Source organism: Mus caroli, unplaced genomic scaffold, assembly GCF_978045245.1.
Source record: "Mus caroli unplaced genomic scaffold, Mus_caroli_1 scaffold_8, whole genome shotgun sequence".
In the NCBI taxonomy this organism is placed as follows: domain Eukaryota; kingdom Metazoa; phylum Chordata; class Mammalia; order Rodentia; family Muridae; genus Mus; species Mus caroli.
This window is the reverse complement of record NW_028227263.1, coordinates 22,717,778-22,735,055: the sequence shown is the minus strand read 5'-3', so window position 1 is coordinate 22,735,055 and position 17,278 is coordinate 22,717,778. Positions and strand designations below refer to the sequence as shown.

General features: G+C 41.9%; 1 protein-coding gene across 4 annotated transcripts in view; it reads left to right on the top strand.

Moving 5' to 3' along the window:
- The first annotated feature begins 366 nt into the window (after nucleotides 1-366).
- Nucleotides 367-17,278, top strand: part of Tnrc6a (trinucleotide repeat containing adaptor 6A) — a 70,741-nt gene continuing 53,829 nt past the window's right edge. For 3 of the 4 annotated variants that reach the window (XM_085841343.1, XM_029479750.2, XM_021168995.3), the window contains exons 1-2: nucleotides 367-802; nucleotides 1,141-1,188. In XM_085841343.1, the coding sequence (XP_085697469.1) occupies nucleotides 798-802; nucleotides 1,141-1,188 (53 nt within the window). In that variant the 5' untranslated portion in view covers nucleotides 367-797. The remainder of the gene's footprint in view (nucleotides 803-1,140; nucleotides 1,189-17,278) is intronic. The other variant, XM_021168994.2, reaches the window with a different exon arrangement.

Sequence of the window (17,278 nt, the reverse complement as noted above, 5' to 3'; positions counted from 1 at the left end):
GAGTTAATATCTTGATTGTGAAGTACTTAAAAGTGATACCCAAATGGTTATTTCTTGAGCAGAGAAATTCGTGCAAGTGGAATTGCTGAGTCAAGGGTGTGTAAAATTTTGAGGCACAAAAATTAAAAAAAATATATATTGAAACTTCTGGGATGCATTCTTCACCTGGGAAGAGGCACAAATCGAGAGGTTAAATAAATGTGGCTGAAGGTCAAAAGTAATTAGATGTGGGTGAATTTCAAAAACGGCGCGGGCTAGTCTGGCAGCGGCAGGGGTGGAATTTGCGGTTTGCTGGATTTTTTTTTTTTTTTTAAAGGCGTGTTTCTGTAAGGGAGGGGCCGGGCCGAGGGGAAGGAAACTTGTGTCGCAGTAAAGAAGGAGGAGGGGATGGTCCGAGGCAAGCCCGAGCCAGCCTCGGCGAAAAAGGCCGCGCTCCGCTCTTGCCAGGCTCCAGAGCCGCTCGTGGGGAACCTCGGAGTTCCCCGACAGCTCCGGCGAGGTCCTGGCCGCGTCAGACAGTTGCCAAGTGGCTGCCTCGTCCGGCAGGCCTAGTTGCTAGGGCCTCCATCTTGGGGCTCCCGGGCCACGGCGCCCCCGGAAGGGGTTGCGAGTGGGGCATTCACTTCCGGTCTGGGGCCTGCGGCGGCAGCGGTGGCGGCGGCGGCGGCGGCGGCAACGGGACGGTGTAGAAAATGGCGCTGGTGCAGCGGCTCGGGCCTGTCCCCGCGGCGCTGCGGAGGGCTTGAGGCTCGCGAGCCTCGTTCCCCGCGCCCCACGCGCTAGTGCACTTTACACACATGAGGTGAGCGGACCGGAGGGGAGGCTCGCTCGGGGGGCCAGGAGCCAGCCTCCGGCGCTGCCGCAGGACCCCCTCGGGCTGATGGGCGGCGGCGCGGGGCAGTCCCCGGGGGGACGCGGGCGTGGGCGGGAGTCCCGGGCGGTCCGGGAAGCTTGGTCCCGCGCGGGCTTCGGCTCTGGGCTCGGTCGCCCTGGGCTCGGCGGCCCGCAGCGCTGCAGCCCGCAGCCCCGCCCCTCCCCCACCGCGCGGGCGCTCTGCCGCAGCAGCTCCGTTTTCACGCGCATCCCCTCCCCCCGTTTTTTTTTTTTTGTTTGTTTGTTTGTTTTTGTTTGCTATTTCAGAGAATTGGAAGCTAAAGCTACCAAAGACGTAGAGAGAAATCTTAGCAGGTAAGATGGGCGAGCCTTCGGTCTCCCGCCCCTTTATAATCGTGTGTTTCCACTCTGCTTCGCTCTTCCTGGGTTTACGGATCCCCCCCCTCCACCCCCACCCCCCAACCCCGTGTCATTTGCTTTCGCACTCACGGAACAGATATTCGGGAGAAACGGCCTCAGGGAATATTGCATGGGGGGGGGCATTGCAGGGAGACGCGTAATTACGAGTGTGTTCGTTCTTAAAAAGAAAAGCAAAAGGCAGTTCTTGTAAACTTAGTTAAAGCATTCTCACCCTTTTAGAATTTAATTAGGGGACTTGTGCATTAATTACTATTGTAAATGGTTGCAGGCATTGTGTGACTCATGATTGAGGCGGCCCTTATGGCGGGCTGTCAAACTGTTTTGGCTTCCCCGTTATTACTTTGTAGCTAAATTGTTGCCTTTATAAAAAGATACTATGTGTTCACATTTTTTCCTCACTGTCTCTGCACATTGTAGTCAGGCGGATTCTGTTGCATTGGAAATAGTTTTGTCCTTGAACTTCATGAAGCATAAGCTGCGTTTTGTTTTCCTTTGAAACTACATTTTAGTCTGTGTTCAGTGTGTGCTCTTTTTATCAGTTGGGAAAGTAATTAAAAATTGTTACCAGTAAGTGATTGTCACTTCTGCTGGGCCTGAACTCACGCCTTTGCACTGGTAACTGGTAAGCATCAAATACTACCTCAAAAGAGAAGTGGGGTTTTTTTTTTTGGTTGGTTAGGTTTTGTTTGTTTGTTTGTTTGGTTTTTGTGTCCTACCCCGAAGTAATGCATTTCTGGAAAACGTTTAGTTCTATTGAGCTATAATTTCTAAATTATCAGAGAATTGTACTATACTTGACCTGTTTTCAGATCCACGTTTAAACAGACTTTTCCGTTAACCTATTTGTTTTTGCATCATATTTGGACACTCAGAAACTTCCAGATTAATACAGTTAAAACCAACTCCATTTGTTTTAGGTCTTAATATGGCTTACGTTTGTTTACTGGAAGTTCTAGGCTTATGTTGGGGTTATTAGCACACTTGTAATTGCACAAGTATTTTTCACCATGTAGAATTAATTGTTCCAAATTTCTGGCTTTTTGATTTTATAAATGTTAATCTGTTGGGGTGACTGTTAAAGAATCTGTTCTCTTGGCAAAGAGACAGTATTGGCTTACCCATTGAGGGTTTTTTCTGGAACTCTGAATAATTATGGAATCATTTAAAGGGACCTTAAGAGCTGATACCAGTGGCTAAATGTCAGCTGGATGTTTAAACAAGTTATGTTGTGAAAAGCAGGAAAGAAAGAATAAGATACAGAACCAAACAAAATAGATTGAATTATCGAGATGTAATTTTTAGTAATAGTATAGGTTTTGGATCTTTTTCTCCTTTCAGTTTTTCTGTGAGGGTACCTAGAATTTAGGTAAACATTGTAACACAAGCATGATTTTCCACTTCATTATGATTGGGCAGAACTTGGAATCTCTTCTCTTGGCCTCGTTTGAATTCCAGCTCTGCCACTTAAAATGACCTTGACTCTTGGCAGGTCACTTAGCCTCTGTCTAATCTATGAAACGAGAGGCTTGGGCCATCTTAGTTACTAAGGTCTGTTAGACCCCCTTAGGTTACATAGAAAGAGATCAAATGCTGTCAGTGTCCACAGAGGGCATGTACACTTAGGTGGGAGAGCTCTAATATATACTTAAATAACGGCGATACAAGGTAGTTGATGGAAGGGTCGAAAGGAGATGTCATTCCATTCTCCTGCTTGAGGAGATTCATTCATAAGATCATTAGATATGAAAAAGAAATACATAAACATTTTAAGGCAGAACGTCCAGTGAGGTGGGACCAGTTTTTTTTTTTTTTTTTTTTTTTTTTTTTTGTTTAAAGTTAAGGCGCTTTGAGTAGGGAGGAAGGTGATTAGATTAGATTACATGGACACTTGCTTTATTTTTCCTGAGTTAGAAAGTATCACTCTTTATCCATTACTACCCTGCTCAGGAAGTCATGGTTGGTAGTATTCACCCTAGTAAACTGAGTATTTTCTGGGAACCAGTATCATCTGCCTGGTATACCCATCTAAAGACTTTGTATACCTCCTTATTCTTGAGTGTCTGGGTGAACTAGGTGTTCTCAGTTCTTGTGCTTTACATATAAGAGGCTTGAGGTATATGCTGAGTTTAAAGTCTGACCGTTAGTAATTTCAGGAGCTGTCAGTTTTCATGCTGTGTTTAAAGTCTTTACTGAAGGGAAGGTGCTGCACTTTGAAAAACTGCAAAATTTCTTTTAGGAAATAGAACCTACAACTGCATGCACTATGCTTATCTTGGAGTTTCTCACCATGGACACATTTTAGACCAGCTAATTAATTATTTGAAGACTGTCTTTATAGCGCAGGATGTCCACTGTTACCAGGAGTACCCTCTACTCAGTATTTGTAATGATCAGCATGTTTTTGGTTTCTGACAAAGGTCTATCGGGAATGGAAGGTAGGGATGGGGGACATCATTGTTGGAGATCTTGGTTCAGGGTTTGAATATGAAAAGTTCTAAATATGTAAATAGTTCATCAGGAATCTTTTTGTATCATGGAAGCCCAGCAAACACGAGTGTGTGTGTGTGTCTAGCTTAGAAGCTCTGTTCTGTGGGCCAGAGTTGGGCTGGCATTCTTCTTTTCTGTGGTAAGTAGCAAGTCCTTACCAAGGCAGTGCCAGGTGTCAAGCACAATGGCATGAGGGATGCATTTAGCTTTTAAAATTGTTGGCCTTTAGGATTGTCTCATTCTGTCAGTACCATGAACATTCAAAAGAGGGAGCTGTAATGTTTAGATGAGGGTGACTGCCACTGGAGTGGGACTAAGGAAGAAAAGACTCAAACCTAGTAAGCACACAGGACTTTTGTGTAGCAGAAATAGCAAGCAGTTAATCAGACAGTCTTAAGACATGGTGTGTGGAGGTCTTTTACTATAAGGCTGAAAACTTAAATACATAGTCTAAGGAGCCACTGCCTACCTTCTGGTAGGATATCAGTGTGATAGGAAACTCTTCAAGGCTGGAAATTATGACTAGGTATAATTGTTGGCAGTAGTTCTCTAGGTGAAAACTGATGAGGATTTGCATGAAAGTGGTGGTAGAGAAATAAGTATGAGTGGATCCTGGCATTTCAAAGTAGGCTAGTTGTGAGAGGAGTTCACATAGCTAGGATTCTCCATTTAGGATAGAGGAGAGATTGACCCAAGTCTCAGAGTAAAATAGACGTTTGTGTGAGGAGAAACAATATTAGTAAAAATTACCAGTTTAGAGGGGAAACAGAAACCTTCCATTAACTAGTACAATTTAGTTGATGCAAAACAACTTCTAAAAAAATAAGTTTGTTTGTATGGGTGTTTTGCCTGCAAGGATATCAGTGCACACATTGGTCCCAAGTACTCACTGGAAGCCAGAAGAGAGTGTCAGATCCTTGGAAGTGGTGTTACAGGGTTTAAACTGCCGTGTGGCTGCTGGGATTTGAACTGCAGCCAGCGCTCTGAACTGCGGAGCCATCCCTCCAGTCCCTGACTGTTGGAATTTTTGAAAGTATTTTTGGAGGCTAAGCTACAGAATTACTGAATATTCAGAGCTGGACCTTAAGGTAGATATCAGCTGGTATCATTTTTTTCAAGTGAGAAAATTCTGATTGAGAGACAGTCTTCAAATGAGAGAGCTGGGATTCCAACAAGCCGTCTCCAATTCAAGTGTTTTTTACTACCCATTAGATAAGATATAACATGTTTCTGCTTTCTTTTAAAAAACAACAATGATATCAGTTTTTTCATGCACATTCTAGTGATTCCCATAATTTAGGTATGTTGTATAAGTAGAAGTTAACATAATTTGTGATACTGATCCCAGCTCCCAAGTCAACTGTTAAGTGGCCATTGTACAACAAATATTAAAGATGCTGTAAACCAAATAGCATCTAATGTGGGAAACTTTTGTTTGAACCATGAGTGTCTGGAACAGAGGCAGAGTCACAGGAAACACAGGATAAGTGGCCAGGGTATACCTCTCTAGATAGGGTTGTCTGTTCTTGCCATCATCCTAATTTTGTTAGGCTTTTCTATTGCTTCCTCTGATGTGGTTTGCAGGATAGGCTTCTCTCTAGCTTAATTTAGAGATTATGTAGCAAATTAGTTGCTATAATAAATGCAGACTGTGAACTTAAAATTGAGAATACTCTGGAAATTTTGAATCTAAACATCATAAAAATAGTTTATAATGTTTTGAATTTTGGCATATCAAATATATCTGAAAGTATAACTTGAAAGACAAAGTCTTTTGTAGTTTTATTTTATGACAACCCCAGGAATTTTGCCCATGATTGGAAATACTAAAACAGGGTATGTTACATATATGCCATTCAGTCTGAACTAATCTCACTCCAAGGAAAACCCACCTTCTATTTTTCACTTGTGGGCTGAAGAGATGAGTAGGCAGTTAAGAGCACTTGTTGCTCTTGCAGAGGACCCAAGTTCCATTCAAGTTCAGCGCTTAGCACCCACATTGGCTGGTTCCCAAGCAGCTGTAACTCCAGTTCTGGGGGATCTGATATCCTCTTCTAGACTCCATGGGTGCTTGCACTCACACATGTACATACAAACATAATTAAAAATAAAGTTAGTCTTAACAAAAAGTCATTTCTAATCTTAAAGCACCAAAACTAGTGTAGCTCTGCTTCTTAGGATTATGTTACCATGTTTGTTTTATCATTTATACCCCAGACCCCAAATACAGAAGTATGTTCATACAGTAAAGAGCCTCTTGTGCATGACAGTTGGTGATCAGACATGGAATGTTTAGCTTCCCCTAAGGTTTGGTCCATAGTTACTTAATCTTTCTGAAGGATTACTCAGCTCTTGCACCTTGATGCTGGCCTAGTTAGTGTTTCCTTCATATTAGGAAATGCTACATAGTTTAAACTGAAACTCAAAATGTTATTAAATTTACAAAAATTGCAAATCCACTTTAAATTTGAAGGTGGTGATTGCTACCTTTTAAAGTGTTATTTTGAAGATAGCTTCCTTATTGATGGACATAAAAGTTGTTTTCAACTTTGATTAGTGATGTTCAAATAAACTTGGTAAGAAAATGAAACATTGGTTATGTTTGTAATATGTATTCTGGCTTTGTTTGTTTGTTTTGCTTTTGAGACATTCTTACTATAAGGAAGCTTAGCTTGACCTGAAATTTGGGATTCTCCTGCCTTACAGTTCCCAGCTCAGAGATTATGGATCCTCGCCACCATGCCTGCTGTTTAAGCTAGTTTGGTCTTGTGGCTCTAGACAAGGCAATTATGCTGAGTATATAAGGAACCACAGGTGAAAAGAAGTACTTTGAAAAATTGAATATGTGTTTGAACAAAACAAAGCAAAAAAAACAAACAAACAAAAAAAAAACAAAACCACAACTCAGAACCTAATGGGATAAGATATTGTATCAGACTTTCAAAGATTTGGTGTGTGTTAGAGTGGCTGTCAGAAGAGTTAAACTGAGATCGAAGAGAGTAAAATGGAACTGAGGCAGGCTTTCTTTTAGTCTTAAAAGGATGTCCACAAACATAAATATAGTTAAGTGTCCTATTTAAGACGTCTTACTTTAAGCATCTTTTGCATCCTGTTTTGAGTTGGCTAGGCAGCAGAAATCCTAGCATTTCCTTTCTTGTCACCAGGGAGAAGCATCTGCATTTTCAGCAGTGAGGCAGTAGTGTTAGGTCACAATGACTCAGCTTCCCATTTTAAAGGAATGTTCAAAACCAATTGAAACCTAGTTGAAAAACTTTTATACTTTGAACCTTAAAAAATATTTTCTGCAAACAGCAGTGATTGAATTTTGTATAATAACAAACAAGCCTGAGCCAGCTCATTGTTTTGCTGTTCTTGCTAATGAATTGTAAGTCTGATAGCATTTATTGGTAGTGTGCTGCACTGATGCTGGGTGTTTTTTATATTGATGACGTCTGTGTTTTGTTTACTTTAGCCCCTTCTTTCTCCTGTGTCTCTGTTCCCCAAGAAACACATTTGTGAGCTAGCAGAAGGAAAGCTGGTGCTACCTGCTGCCTAAATATACACTGATCTTAAGAGCATTGTAGCATGCCTGTTGTTAACTGCTGTAACAGAAGGGTGCAAGAGAAATGCATTCTCGCTGAATCCTCAAGCAGGCGTGAGGCGTGTACATTAGACTTAGTGGGAATGTGGCAGGTTGCTTGCTTATGTGGCTCTTTTGGGTCCCTTCTCCAATGGGGTGCACCTGTATCTCAGCTCTTCTAAGGTAGAAGCAATGGGGACCCAAATTCAAGGTTATCTTTAGCTACATGCAGGTTCAAGGTCACCTGCTTGATGAGACCTTGTCACAAAAAGTATAAAAATGGAGAGGGACATGTGAATATTCTTTGTATTCCTGTAGGTTAGTATTTCAGGCCAACTACTGGAAACTTGTTCCTCAGTGACTATGAAACCAGAGCTTAAACTGTTCAGTACTGTCCTGCTTTGATCTGTTCTCAAATTCTTCTGAAGGGCCTCCCCCCATCGAGGAGTCCCTACTGACTGGTCTTGAACTCACTGTTCCTGCCTGAGTGTTGAGACTATGGGCACAGACTCAGCTTTTTTTTTTTTTTTTTTTTTTTTTTCGAGACAGGGTTTCTCTGTATAGTCCTGGCTGTCCTGGAACTCACTTTGTAGACCAGGCTGGCCTTGAACTCAGAAATCCGCCTGCCTCCCGAGTGCTGGGATTAAAGGCGTGCGCCACCACGCCCGGCCAGACTCAGCTTTTTACTAATGTCTTTATTAAAATCAAATCTCCATGCATGTGAAGGGTGTGGCCTGTACATTCATCACCTCTGATTTCAGATTGAGTTTATACTCAAACTCCAAACACCAACTATTTAGCAGTCACTCGTCATTTAGCCTGCCTTCCAGCTCCTGCCCTTCACTGGTCGATTTTCTGTTTTGAGCATTTCATTTTTTTTTTTTTTTTTCGAGACAGGGTTTCTCTGTATAGCCCTGGCTGTCCTGGAACTCACTTTGTAGACCAGGCTGACTTCGAACTCAGAAATTCGCCTGCCTCTGCCTCCCGAGTGCTGGGATTAAAGGCGTGTGCCACATAACTACGGAATCATTCGATAGAATTCTTTAGTGTTTGTGTCTATCTTACTGTATTTTCAAGCTTTACTTGTATTGATTCATTGTCAGCACTTCATTCCTTTTAATGGGTGAGAGATCCCATCCCACTGCACAGACTTGCCATCTTGCATTTGCATAAATATGTGATTTATTTTTGTTTGTATTGCCAGGAATTGAACCCAGTGCTTCAGATGCCAAGTGTGTGCTGCACTACTAAGCCACACTTCAGCACTGTGCTACTTCATTTATCTCCGAATCATTTAGTAGGCATTTCAGTTGTTTTCACTGAAGGATTGCATAATGCCGCCGTTCACATTTGTGTGCTAGTATTTATATGGATGTGTTATGTTACTTCTGTTCAATATCTCCGAAGTAATGAAATCGAGGGTTCTGTACAATAGTTGCAACTTGTTGAGGGCTGCTGGACTGTGTACAATGCAGTCACACTATTCTCCACGTCACCAGCAGACGCTCTTCCTCACACACATCCTTGCTGACACTTGTCCTGTTTAATTGGGAGGCAGGCACCTTTGTGGATGAAGGAAGACATCTCATTGTGGTTTTGATTTGCATGTCTCTAATGAAACTGAGCATCTTTTCATGGCCTTTATTTGGCTGTTTGATTTGGAAAAATGTCTATAGTCTTTTGTCTGTTTTTAAATTCCAGCTTTGAGTTTTGTTTGTGTTTCTTTTTGAGACAAGGTCTCACTGCTACTATGGCCTAGCACAAACAGAAATTCACCTACTCCGCCTCCTAAAGTGCTAAAAAAGGTCTTCACCCCCATGCCTGGCTTGGTTTTAAATCTTTAAGTGGCTTGGTTTTTGTTTTTTTTTTTTTTGAAACTGCAAACTTGATAGGTAGCTGAGGACTGACTTGTGACTCCTCCCTCCCTTTGCTGCCTCTCACTACATGCGGGGTGAGTGTGCATCACCACATCAGTCGTGTGTGTGTGTGTGTGTGTGTGTGTGTGTGTTATTTTGTATTGTTGAGAGTTCTTAATTTTATATATGATTTACAAGTATTTTCTCCTATTCTCTGCTCTTTTCACCTTTTTGTTGGTCCCTTGAAACACAGATAGTTTACCTGTGATAGTTCTGTTGCTTGTGCTTTTGATATTAGTTCCAAGGTTGGAAAAATCCCCCGTTCCCTTTTTTTTCCTCCAAGGTTGCAAAAATTCCTTTGTTTTCTAACAGTTTTATGGATTTTACATTTAGGTCTGTTATTTTTTGTATATGGTGTGAGGGCACCAATCTCCTTCTTGGAACGTTACAGTTGTTTGGCCCCATTTGTTGAAAAGATGGTTTCTCTGGTATCCTTGAAGGTCAGTTGCAGGGCATTACCTCAGGAATCTGTGTTATTTGGTCTGTTGGCCATCCTGTCTTCATTAGCTTTGTAGTTAGGCTTGAAACCAGTACCAGGGGTCTGGCTCCCCCCACCTCCGTTCTCATTTTCAGGGTTGTGTTGGTCCCCTGGTGTTTCTATGTGAATTTTAGCATCACTTGTCTGTTTAAATGAAAAAGTTGAGCTTTGGATAAGAACAGTTTGTAGATCAGCTTAGATAATATTTTAATGACATTATTCTTTATTTTTATATCTTTATTCATAAATACTTTCTAGTTATGTAGAACTTTATTTTTTCTCAAAGATGTACTGTGTTTTTTAAGTACATAATTTGTACTTCTTTTTAAAAATTCATTCCTGAGTATTTTGTGGTTTTGATGCTATTAGAAATGGAATTGTCTGCTGCATTAGTTGGTAAAGGAGATAGAAACCAGGAGCTTAAATAATCATACTAAGCATATACTCCACCCAGCCATCCCAACCCCAGTCCCTGCCTCAGTGAGCTCAGATGGACTTTACATCTTCCTTTCTGGTCTTGCTGTGCTAGACCTATTGACCTCCTTCCATTTCACTTAAGACTTAGTATTGTTGTAATTTGTTTATTTATTTAATTGTGTGTGTGTATGTGGCTGTTTTGCCTGTATGTATGTCTGCCCGTGAAGGCAGAAGAAGGTGTTGGATCTCCTGGAACTGGAGTTAGAGATGGTTGTGAGCTGCCACCAAACATGAGTCCTCTAAAAGAACAGCTGGTTTTCTTAACCACTGTGCCATATCTCTAGCCCCTGCTGTTTTTGTTTGTCTGTTTCATAATAGTATTGAAAAAGAATGTTAAGATTGGTCATGTTAATCATTTGTTACCACTGATGTAAGCTGTGGGCTTTTCTGTAACTACCCTATGTCTGTTTAATGAAGTTTTCTTCTATATCCAGTTTGAGTGCTTTTCTTTCTCTCTTTCTCTTTTTTTAAAAAATATTTAATATGTATGAGTACACTGTAGCTGTCTTCAGACACACCAGAAGAGGGCTTCAGATCTCAGTACAGATGGTTGTGAACCACCATGTGGTTGCTGGGAAATGAACTCAGGTCCTCTGGAAGAGCAGTCAGTGCTCTTAACCACTGAGCCTTGTCTTCAGCCCTGATTGCTTTTCTTGGTGATAGTGTTTTGAATTTTTGTGACTACTGGTCTTGTATACTGATGCCATCAGTAACTGGCTTCATTCTCTTAACATTGTAGTACACTGATCTTTGTATGTTTAACCAACCTTCCATTCTTGAAATGAATCCTTTGATACGTTGGACTTTTTGTTGTCTGTCTGTTTTTTTTTTTTTCTTTTTCTTTTTCTAAGACAGGGTTTCACTGTGTAGTCTTGACTGTCCTGAAACTTGCTGTGGAGACCAGGTTGGCTTCCAAGAGACCAGAGTGCTGGGGATTAGAGAGGTGTGCCACCACACCCAGTGTGTTTGTGTTTCTAATGGCTATAAATCTAGATTCTTCCTGTAGTAGTGTTATGTGTTTTTGGTATGTGGTATTTGACTTAGAATCTGGGGATGTTAGCTGTTGCTTTGGGATGTATCAGAGGCTGCATTGTGCTTTAAGAGTTGTGTTTTGTACTCAGTAACATTTAGTCTATATTTCTGCTCAGCCTTCTTTCTATCCTACCTATCACTCAGTGTCTTGCCGTGAGTTTCATGTAGCTAATGATTACTGTACACTTGCTCTGTGCCTTCAGTTAATACTTTATCTGTTTTACATAATCTAATCTTCACAACAACTTTTTCAGGGATGTGCAGTTGGACTTCATTAGTTACAGGATAGAGGCTTATGAGATGTTAAATATGTTTTTAAGGCCACACAAGCTGCTGCTGGATCTGGAGTTTAAGGTCTTCTTTTCTCGACATGAGCCCCCAAACTCTGCACTACAAGCTGTGCTTAAGAAGGGCTCCTTTGATCTGGTCTTTGAGGCAATAGTGTGTGGGTGGGAAAAGTGAAAGGAGTACAGTTACAGTGGCTTAGGAAGGGAAGGAAGCAGGGATTGTTGTCTAATTAAGACCCTCTGTGCCAGGGAGGACAGTTAAAGGAGAACTGGTTTTTTTCCCTGCACCAGTAATTAGTTCTTTCTGGAACACTGAGATTAACATCTAAAATAATTAGACCATGCATATTGTTTAATTGGAGGTCAAGGGTGAGGTCTGCATTGGTTGGAAAGAAATGTGAAGGAAAGTAGTAATTGAGCTAAGCCTCAGGAAGAGGAGGGACTTAGTAGGCAGCTTGGGTTCTGAGTGAGCTTTAGACTAGACAGCCTTGAACCTGGCAAACCATGGAAGAGTGTCTTTTCATAGTGATGGGGAATGAATGATATTACTGCTATATTTCAGGGTTGTAGGTCCGAAATAAATAGTTTTAACACTGTACACTCTAAGAGTGCTGCTTTCCTGATGGTGGGATATCTGTTTTGACTAACGTCCTCAGCCTTAACTTGCATAATTTTCCACCCTTTTGTATGCATAATATTGTTGCAACTTGCAAACAAGATGCCCTTCTACCCCTAAAAATTTGTATGTCTGTATTCTAAATTCAAAGGCATTTTCTTTTTTTGTTTGTTTGTTTTGTTTTTTGTTTTTCAAGACAGGGTTTCTCTATGTAGCCCTAGCTGTCCTGGAACTCACTCTGTAGACCAGGCTGGCCTCGAACTCAGAAATCCACCTGCCTTTGCCTCCCGAGTGCTGGGATTAAAGGCGTGAGACACCATGCCAGGCTCAAAGGCATTTTCTTAGTAATTACAGTGCCATCCTCATAACTGGGGAAACAACACTAACATTCATGATTGCTAATGCAAAGATTTTACTAAAATTTTCTGTGTTGTCCCAGCTCTGTTCTTCACAGCAAGGTAAAAAGAACAGGGGTGTGTGTGTGTGTGTGTGTTTTGTTTTGTGGTCGAAGTCAATGCAAGGTCACAGGTTGTATTTGGTTTAGCTGCTGGTACTCTGGAACTGGTTGGCAGTCTCTGTATTGCGGTTTTCTGGTGTGTAAAGAGTGAAGGCTGTTTTGTAGGTTGCCTCTCTGTTCCTCTCTTTAGGTACAGAGCTGTGTTTGGGGCAGGAGCAGTATAGGGCTGAGGTGCTTTTCTTTGTCTCACTGTCTCGATGTTAACCAAGTGATCTTCATCCTTCTCTCTCACTGTCTTCCCCATTCTGGTTTTCTTTCTTGCTGGTCCCCTTTCAGGTTCAATATGTTCCTTCTCCTTTTGTATTGTTTTACACATTAAAGTCCTCTGTGCTAGTGGATCTGTTGTGATTGAAAATAGCCTCTGTTACATTTCCTTGTTCATAATTGTTTTCACTGCTATCTTCATTCATTTTTTCCATATTGTTTTTCTTTGTTTCAAAAAGAAATCACAAATTTCATTCTATTCTGTTCTGTTCATTTTACTGCAGGAGTTATTGGAAAAACTGACCCCAGCCAACTCATTCCCTTACCAAGTTTTGCTGTAATCGGGTCTGCTGATACTACTTACCATGTAGTACTGACTAGCCTATTGATTAACACAGAAATCAAGACTGAGGAAACAGTAAAGCCAATAGGAAGTGCAATGGGTGGGATATGTGAAGAAGAAGGAGGACAGATGATCTTCTTACAGATGTGGGTTTTATAACCAGCATGCAGTTGATTGTGTGTGAGGGAGACCTGCCACTGATAGGCTGCTTGGGCCAGCAGAAAAGTTGCCTCCTGTTTCCTTTCCTTTCCTAAAGCAACTAGAACCATCCGTCTTTAAAGCTTAGGCTTTAAAGTCTAGTTAGTGTCTTCACTCTGTCAGCTGTCCCACTGTGTTGGCTGTCTTGCAGTTTATCTTTGCTTTTCCTTCAAATTGTGGTTTGGACATTACACACTCACTGGGATGACTGACTTCTCACTGTACAGTCGATGTGCTTCCTATGTTTACCCAACACTTTTGTACACTTCCATTCTGCGTCCCTCCTGTTAATCTGTCAGTTCTTTATGCTCCTTGGGGTCCATGTCATTCTGGGCTCTCTTGACAGGAAATTGTCAGTAGAAATCTTGCCTCTTCAGGTTTCTTGGTTCACTAGGAGGACCTACAGAACTCAACTTGTAGCTGTATGGAATGTTAGATTTTGTGCAGTGGTTTCTGTACGGGGTCTTGTAGGGCTCCATAATTAAAGGGGAGGAAAACATCTAGAGCATGACAAGTAACAGTGGGAAAATTCTCAAATGTGGTGGACAGACTTAGCTGATGATGGCTTTTACTAGGGGCAAGAAAACACACACATACAGAGAGAGACAGAGACAGGGAGAAAACAGGGTGGTGGGGAGCAAGGATGCAGATACACAGAAAGACACCACAAAGCAAAGAAGGGACTTTGGGAGCTGAAGCCCAGCCTCTCCTTGAGGGGTGGGAATTTTTTTTAGAAGTTTGGAAGGGTCGTCTTCCTCTAGGGTCGGTCAGTTTGAAGAACAGAATGTCTGTGTCTGATTGGCCCCAGCTGTACTGTAAACATTCTGATGGGCCTGGAACTTGCTGAGCTAGTCTAGTCTAGTCCATCAGCAGGGGACACTAGTGGAGGGAGAAAAAGCCCACAAGGCCTTTTTTAAAATGCTAGGCTTTTGTCTCAGGCCAGGAGGGCAAGGAAGAAGTCAGCCATCTTGGAAGTTCACCATCCTCATTACCTAGTCATGGATGGCCCCTCTCTCTGTCCTTCTACATATATCAGGGAGTATGTCTAACTCCATGTCCCTCAGAATGAAAGGAAATTGAAAGAACAATCAGCAAAGGAAAAGGTGACTAAAGTAAATATCGGAAGAAACTAGGTGTCAGCTTCCACAGTCACACCCCATGCAGCTGCAGAAGACATGCAGAATCTTCCCTGCATCAAAGGGAAACAGAACGTGCTTAGATTTGCCAGAAGTTTTGTTAGAGATTTGTTATCCTTGGACTAGAGAGATGGCTCAGCAGTTAAGAGCACTTGTTCTTATGGAGGACTTGTTTGATTCCTGGCACCAATGTAGTGGCTCACAATCACACATAACTCAAGTTCTAGAGGATCTGAAGACTCTTATGACTTCTTGGGCATTGGGCACACACATGTTATGCAGACATGCAAGCAAACCATTCATACACATAAAATAAATATAAACATAAATAGTTTTTAAAAAGAAAGTTATTGTTCAAGGTTTCTGTTGGCTCCTGGTCCTGTATCATACTTTGAGAAAAGGTGCTGAGGAGGTTGCATTGCGGTGCTTGTGCAGTTATGTGCTGGGTATCGAATCTCATCAGTTAGAGAATGACACAGGCCAAGGATCATCCTGCAGCTGACACCTGCTGGGCTGACTTTGTTAACTCTTTCAGCACACCATGTAAGCCTCCTCCCATCCACAAGTCTGGCGTGCCTTGGCTGTGGTTTAATGTTTTCATGTAGATTGTCCTGCTGCTACTATTTGAGTGTCTGCTTATGTATCATTCCCTGTCTAGAGGCTTGGAGCTAGTGGATCACCTGAGAGTGACACTTGCACATTCATGGTGAATAGATACTTGTAGATCTTAACCCTAATTAGTCCATATTCCTTTTTTTTTTTTTTTTTTACATTCCTTTTTTTGGTTTTTCGAGACAGGGTTTCTTTGTGTAGCCTTGGCTGTCCTGGAACTCACTCTGTAGACCAGGCTGGCCTCGAACTCAGAGATCCACCTGCCTCTGCCTCCCGAGTGCTGGGATTAAAGGCATGCGCACCACGCCCGGCCTAGTTAGTCCATATTAACCCTAATTAGTCCATATTCCTAATAGCAGTGAGCAATAATTTCCTTGGAAAGGAGTATTAGAAGAACTGATGCTCAACCTTAGAGAGTGTAAGACTGGGAGGCACCTGCAGCTCTGAGGTGTGCACTGCTAGCTGGGGTGGAGCCCTGGGCCTCTAGTACTCTGGGTTCCATTCCTGTCACTCTCCTCTTCTGCTCATCCTGTCACCTTTAGCCAGTGATATGTATGGAGACTTGGAATTTTTAGGTTTTTACTGTGGAAAGAGTGAAGAGTAGATGAAAATAGAACACGGTGAGTAGTCTGCAGTTACCCCTGACCATTTTCAAAACTTGGCCACCATTCTGTCAATTTTGTTCCTGTCAGTTTTCCTTTGTCTGTGTGGTGCTGTGGTAGGTATGGAAAAGTGAAATCGGATCTAGTATTGGAAAAAATTTTTGTGTGAAATTAATGTATGCTTTCTATAACAACGTAATAGTCTCTCTCTTATAGATAGGGTGTTGTATGTTGCTCAGGCTTACCTCAGACTGGTGGTGTAGCTGAGGATGGCTTTGCACTCCTCATCGTCCTGCTCTCTCCTTCTAAGTGCTAGGATCACAGGTGTTGGCCGCTATGCTGGGACATGTCTAATGTTCTTCTTAAAACATTCCTCCAAACACTGTCCAGCTGTAAGCTTTCACTGATGTTTCCATTTCAGGTTAAGGAGGTTATTTTCATGTGTCTTCCTCTGTGCTTAAATAATACAAACGTAATACTGGCATACAACTTAAATAAATGTTTTGGTTTTTTTGTTTTTGTTTTTTGTTTTTTTGAGCTGGGCTGTAGTGGCACAAGCCCTTAATCCCAGCACTAAGAGGCAGAAAAGCAGGTGGATCTCTGTGAGTTTGAGGCCAGTTTGGTCTACAGGATAGGCTGGGAGTAGTACTGTTTGTGAATGTACAGCTTGTGTTTTTCCTTTTCTGTGTTAGGGACCTTCCTTGCAGTGAGTAAACAGATCAGCTCCTTTTCATTGTGCTTTTATGAGCAGCCATTCTTTATTGACGGGTCTTCAGGTGTTTGTATTCCTTGAGAGAGACTTGGAGTGAATTCTCATATACACGTGCCTTATGGTCTACTGCCTTACTGCTGCAGTCATACCCTCAAGGATGCTGTGGTGGGTTAGAATAAATATTCTTCTGTTTGTCTGTCTGGATTAGCTTGCTGTATTTTCATACTTTCCAAAAGGTTTTATGCTTTCATGGCTTTTTTTGTTACTGTGTTTACTATGTGTGCATGTGTATGTCACAATATATACAGAAATCAGTACACATTTCTTTCCTTTCACCACCTGAGTCCTGGGGATCAAACTCAAGTTGTCAGTCAGGTTTGGTGGTAGGCATGTTTATCTGAGGAGCCATCTCACTAGCTTGTTTCTTAGTTTTTAAAAACTATCCAACTGTTCAAGTTTACACTTTACAGTGTTTTGGTGGTTTGAATATATACGCTTGGCCCAGGGAGTGGCACGATTAGGAGGTGTGGCCTTGTTGGAGGAAGTGTGCTACTGTGGAGGTGGGCTTTGAAACCTCCTCCTAGCCACGTGGGAGACAGAGCCTCCTGTTTGCCTTCAGAACAAGATTAAGAACTCTTAGGTCTTCCAGCTCCATGGCTGCCTGGACACTGCCATGCTTTCTGCCTGAATGATACTGAACTGAACCATAGAACCAGTAAGCCAGCTTCAATTAAATGTTGGTATCTCTTTACAGCAGTGGAAACCCTTAGACAACTATTTATTAGCTATGGTCTAGTTTTTCCCTTATCATCCCATTAACATTCATG